We start from the raw sequence: 5,784 nt of genomic DNA, 5'->3' as shown, positions 1-5,784 counted from the left end.
CGCTCAGCTGGTCTTCATGATGTCTACACACACACACACACAGCATGCTTGACAAAAGATACGTATTTAAAACAAGAAGTCAAAGTTTAATATAAATACAACTTCAATATTATGAACCTCTGAGCTTAGGTTTATGTGTTTGTTAGTCACTAGTGTGTACCAGAGATAGTGCTCCTATTCTTTTGGATATGCATAGATCAATAGGAGAGACAAAATACAAACATGAAGGTTACATACAGTCACAGAGCCAGTGTTTTTGCATGTTTAACTCTTAAGCGGCTCATGTACATCATAATTCACGTTCACCATTTAGATTTTCAAAAGCCATCTTCCAAACTTCCACGCAACCACTGGTTTCCGTTCAGGACACAACAGTGTGAGAATAAACCTGCAGAGACTGGACACCTGGTTGAGATAGGTAATCTATCACTGTGAGCGTCACGTCTGCTTTCATTTTTGTCAATGCTTCATTACTGCGTGGATCCAACTGCATTATCACACATCAATAATGTAACTTTGACAAAAATAAAAGGCGACAAGATGTTCATCCACATTAAAATCTCTGCATATTCATTTGTTTTTACTGTAGCTAAATGAGTGAAAGCCAAAGGTTGTCTGGTGGATCAGAAAACACATTCAAAAATCTAAAAAAAAAGTGGCACACTATAAAAAATGTTATACTAAATGGCCTAAAACATGCAAAGACACCGGTACAGTCCTTCAATGCCTCACCAGGTGATGCCCTCACAGTACCTGTACCTACATGACACACACACACACGCACACACACACACACAGACAAACAGTGCTAACAAATCTAACTCTGCAGTGCATAGAAGGTTAACAACAAAGACGAGGAAAGAGGTGGTTCACTGAGGTGCTGCTCGATGCATTTTGACACGAGCAGCTTGTACGTACAGTTTACCGCGTATTGATCTAATTCTGACGACTACATCAGAAAAGTCCAAAGATACCGTATGTAACAGAGCAAATTCAATTCAACTGTTTTCTTCTTGGTGATGTTTTAGTAATCAAAGAAGTCCAGTTATCATTGTTGCAGATGTTTTTTGTTTGTTTTTGTTTTTTTTTTATGCACAACCACTGTCTGCAACATTTCTACCACAAAACAGTGAAAGTTCAGTCATGTGTCACAACTCAAGTATCATCAAACTAGCCCATATTTGCCTCAAACTTTGCAACTTTGTTAGTTTAAGTGCACCTTCCCAGTGTTAAAACAAAAAGGTACCAAGAGCAGGGTGGACAACGCAGATACACGGGTCATATCTTAGCCGTAGCTTTTCAGGCGTTACAATCATCAGTTCTTCATTTCAGGACCACATGCCCGTCTCTGCTTCTCTTTGGAATTTCCTCTGTGTGTAGATATCAAATGTATTTTAATGCATTCCCTGAAGAGTTGTCTGTAATGAGGTGTTTGTTTTTAAAAATGTCTTTTTCCCAGAGGAGTTTTTCTTTTTCCATGCTAGGTAAAGGTATGTCCTCGTCCCAAGTCATCACTTCTTGGGGATGTCAGAGTTCAGCCATGAACCGTCCTCCTCCACCTCCCGCCGGACCACCAGGAGCATCTCTGCCACGTCCTGAGAAAGCTGTTCACTGAGAAATGCACTGAGAGAGACGGTGAGGAGGAAAGGATGACAGAGAAGCAATGGTTAGAAGAATGTAGACACAGACAGAGACCAGATTACTAGAAGGCAGTGTTCTAGCACAAACAGTGAGGTAAGCCTCATGTGACTGCTCATATGTGATGACTCACTCGCTGAGACAAGAGTTCAAGCAGGAACCACGCAGCAAACTGAAGCCAAGTTGAGATCTAATCCAGAGCAAACCCTGACACGCACATGGATTGGAAACATTTTAAAGATGTAGACGCGCCTTTCTACATGCAGCTACATTCTTACCGTAGTTCTGCTTCTCCCCCGATGCAGACAGGACTCTTCAGTTTGGAGTCCAGGTTGTAGTACTGTCCGTTAACTTGCCGAACTGCGAGCCAGTGCCGCCTTCGGAGCGGGAGGGACACGATCCCGAGCGATACGCGCGAAGGGACGTTCAGAATGAAACCTTGCACCTTGGACATGCAAAGGCTCTGTATTGTCCTGTAATAAAAAGAGGGAGAAACCAAGTGTTAAACATAACTTGATATATTCTTAACTATCCCTCTGTTACATTCAGTGCATTCCAGGAAACTCTTTGACACACTTGACGTCAACCTGACTCGCCTTTTACTCCACTTACTGACTTCCTAAGTCTCCCAAAATAGCTTTTAAAATCCCCCAGTTTCACATGTAGCTGGAGAGAGCAACTGTTGGCAATAGTCAGACGTGTGAGGAAAAAGTGAGAGTCGATCCTCCTACTTACAATGTAACATGACTGTTAGTGCAGAAACTAGTATCTCTGCGTCTGTGAATCTCAAAGGATGCTTTTCCTTTCTCAAGATAGTCTGATGCAAAGCAATATTATGTGTTTTACTCATCAAACTTGACTGTAGCTGTGTTGAAATATCTCAAACTTGTGTATTTAATGTTTGGACAGTTTGCTGTGAAGTAAGGAGAGATACACCAAGTGAAAATTTTGACCAGAGTGCAAAACGATGCAAATTTTTGTTAAAAGAACTTTGCACAGTAAGGCATACTATTTGTTGAAACTAAAAGTTTCTCATCACACAGGGCTCGGTTTGTTCTCACCCACCTGCGTTTGTCCCACCACACCGCGGCCAGTTCCCTGCTCTGTAGTGCTGCCATGATGACGTTGACATCATAGTTTCCCGTGCCTAAAACTGACCTATGGGGGTTCACCACACACTGTGGAGCCAGCCTACGGAGAGAGAAATATCACATTTTAAAAAGGGAAAATCCCTCTCATATCACCATACAGCTCATTTTCACATCTGCCCATCAGTGGTAAGTCCTCTGCCCAGCCCTAACCATTGGCCCCAACATCCACAGTGGTTTTGCTGGGATATGGCTGCATTTTTTGTTAAGAAATGCCCTACACCACATAAAACTATTTGTTTGTCACAACTTGGGCAAATGTTTTTAGCCCTTAAAGTCACAAGGTTTTCCACAGGAAATTCTTTAGCTGAGGTGGTAAGCCACATAGATCGTGACTCATCTTGTCTCATGGTCAATTTAGGTAGCCCACAATGGCTTACAATGGTTTTTTTCGAAGTGAAATACCTCCCCTGCCCTTTTTCCCCAAAGGCTGATGCTATATTTGTAGTGTACTCATTTTCTATGATGTTTACAGAGGTGGCCCACCACGGGAAACCCTGTAGTCAGTGATTGTCAGTTGATAAACTTCAAAAACAGTCAACTGATGACATCAATTAAAGTGTTTTCTTTAAAGATATCTTAAGCATTTGCCTTTATTTAGATAGTTTACAGTAAATATGGGGACAATGGAGGTAAACAAGATGCAACAACAGGCCGTGGCCAGGATCAAACCGGGAATACTGGGGTTATACAGTTTGGGTGTGGCCAACTTATAATCTGTTCAAGTACTGGTGACAAGTTTGTGGAAAAACCATATGTACATATTTTTGCTGGCGAAAAACAGGCTTAAAACCATTAAAACAAAAATGTACTTACTGGAAAAACTGAACATCCCACCCCTTAAAGGGTCTTTTAGTACAACCAAACAACTTTTTTTAGATGACCAAAATGTTACAATTAACTTTCATGAACTGAAAACACACTGAAATAACGACACCTATACTCTGTGAATCTGGGGTTACACCATTTTAACGTTTCCTAACCAATGTCGTCACTATGGTAGGGACTTGTCAATCACAACGTAGCCGTGCCCAAAAGCATACCCTGCTTTTTCGTCAAATTCAAATTAAATTAAATGGGACCATAATTTACAAAATGAACATCATGCTGTATTGACGAAGACTTGAAACTAAAACTCATTAGGAAAGTGTTAACTGAATTAATAGACCCAGTTAGAAGTAGGGTCAGTTTCTCATCGACTTCCATACAATCTGACTTATTTTTGGAGCCAGTGGAGTCGCCCCCTGCTGGCCATTAGAGAGAAAGCAGGTTTAAGGCACTTCCACGTTGACTTCACTTTACAGACCCCGAACTACCCGCTTGTTGGGAACCTAAAAACTTCTGTTTGTAAATAAAGAATTTTTCCAATAAAGTTAAAAAAGTTAACTACATATAATGAAATAAACTCAGTAATGTAGGAGATAACAAACGGGGCGGGGGGGCATCTTCTCTCTGGGGAAGGATTTCTTAGCACCGCCCCTGTTGTTTACATACGTTTTTGTTACTCACAATTTCAACGTGTTTGTTGGTTTGATGCCAATAGATGTTTTTGTGTGTTTTATGTGTAGTCGAGCACACAAACAAACAAACACCGACACACTGTGGAGTTGTTATCCTACCGTTTGCAGATGTCGTCGGCTGTCTCCTTGGTGAACACCCGCTCCTGGAGCACGTTGTTGAGTGCATGAATCGCGCACAGCTCCAATCGTTGCTTCTCATGAAACACTTCTCCTTCGCTCATAATAAAGCTGAAGACAAACAAGCACACAAGAAGAAGAAGAAGTAGGAGAAGTAAACGTTAACAGAGGAGCTATCTACCTCTCACCGCTGGCTTAGCTAACAGCTCTCCATTCACACAGACGGGCTAACCGTGGCAGAGGCTAAACGGCTAAAGCCTACTGATTATTCTCTACATTTGATTGTCAACAGTTTCCATAACGACGGCAAAGTGAACTGTTAGTAACCGACAATAGCTAAATGAAGTGACTGACCTGCTGATAAAGCGATTCCCCGTTTAAATAAAACGATGCTGGAGTCTGACAGCTACATCCAGAAACCGGAAGCGGAGTTTTTGTTGTTGTGCTGCTGCTGCTGTTGTTGTTGTTGTTGTCGTGGTTGTGCGGCTGTCACGCCCATTGATAGTATTCACAGCAGCACCGGAGAATATGTCGCTTAAATCCGCTCTGATTTTACTGCACTAATTACTTCATATAAAAATACAATTAAACAACCGTTACAGGCAACTTCTGTCCTTGTTTCCGCACACAGACGCTCAGCAGCTGGGTGGACGTTGTGTTGAAGCGCCCTCTAGTGCTCAGACTGGTTATTGATAATAATAATGATGATGGTGTCTGGTAACAAAGGATGTACTCACAATACATATTAAATATGATTAAAAAAACAAACAAAGATAAAGTACAATTTTGTAGACTTTAGACGCATTAAAAACTGTCTCTCTCTGGATGCAGCAAAGATATGTATGAATGCTGAGATCCTTATATAAACAAACCTTAAAAACATCTAGATAAACAACCAATGCATTATTATCACTGTTATGTGGAAGCCCTAAAAGGCTATACATTCATACATTTTATTTACTCTGTTTTTCCGTCATAATGGGTTCATTTAATTTTTGTTTTCTCAAGATTTTGAGTTACTTATGTCATTATCTCGGGGGGAAAACAAAATTTCGTTATCTTGAGATCTCAAGAAAATTATCCCGTTATATGGGGAAAACAACATATGTTATTTCAAGATAATAAATAAATAAATACATAGAAAACAAATTAAATTAACTCGTCAACACGGGAAAAAGGAGTAAATAAATGTATGAATGTATGGCCTTTCAGGGCTTCCGTACTGTAGGATACTGGAGAAATACAATTTACTGAGAATGAAGAAAAAATGAGGAGTGCTGCACTGGGTCAAGACCAATAGTGTTGGTAATGTTGAAGTAAAAAATCAGGTGCTCTTCAAGGAAAGACCAAGCAGTCAAAAA

At 40.6% G+C, this 5,784-nt stretch overlaps 1 protein-coding gene across 2 annotated transcripts; it reads right to left on the bottom strand.

Annotated features, from left to right (window-relative positions):
• Positions 1 to 65: 65 nt before the first annotated feature.
• josd2 (Josephin domain containing 2) lies at positions 66 to 5,084 on the bottom strand. Of its 2 annotated transcripts, none has more exons than XM_067601322.1 (5): positions 4,778 to 5,084; positions 4,406 to 4,534; positions 2,704 to 2,829; positions 1,917 to 2,111; positions 66 to 1,623 (listed from the first exon to the last, which is right to left on the bottom strand). In XM_067601322.1, exons 2-5 carry the CDS (start codon positions 4,525 to 4,527, stop codon positions 1,512 to 1,514), a joined length of 555 nt encoding a protein of 184 aa, XP_067457423.1. In that variant the 5' UTR covers positions 4,528 to 4,534; positions 4,778 to 5,084; the 3' UTR covers positions 66 to 1,511. The 2 variants fall into 2 exon arrangements, with proteins under 2 accessions (XP_067457423.1, XP_067457425.1); XM_067601324.1 differs by lacking the exon at positions 4,778 to 5,084 and adding an exon at positions 4,605 to 4,710.
• Between the last annotated feature and the right edge of the window lie 700 nt (positions 5,085 to 5,784).

Source organism: Thunnus thynnus, chromosome 10 (assembly GCF_963924715.1).
Source record: "Thunnus thynnus chromosome 10, fThuThy2.1, whole genome shotgun sequence".
Taxonomy (NCBI): Eukaryota; Metazoa; Chordata; class Actinopteri; order Scombriformes; family Scombridae; genus Thunnus; species Thunnus thynnus.
Note: the sequence above shows the minus strand (reverse complement) of the source record. Positions and strands in the feature narration are given on the sequence as shown.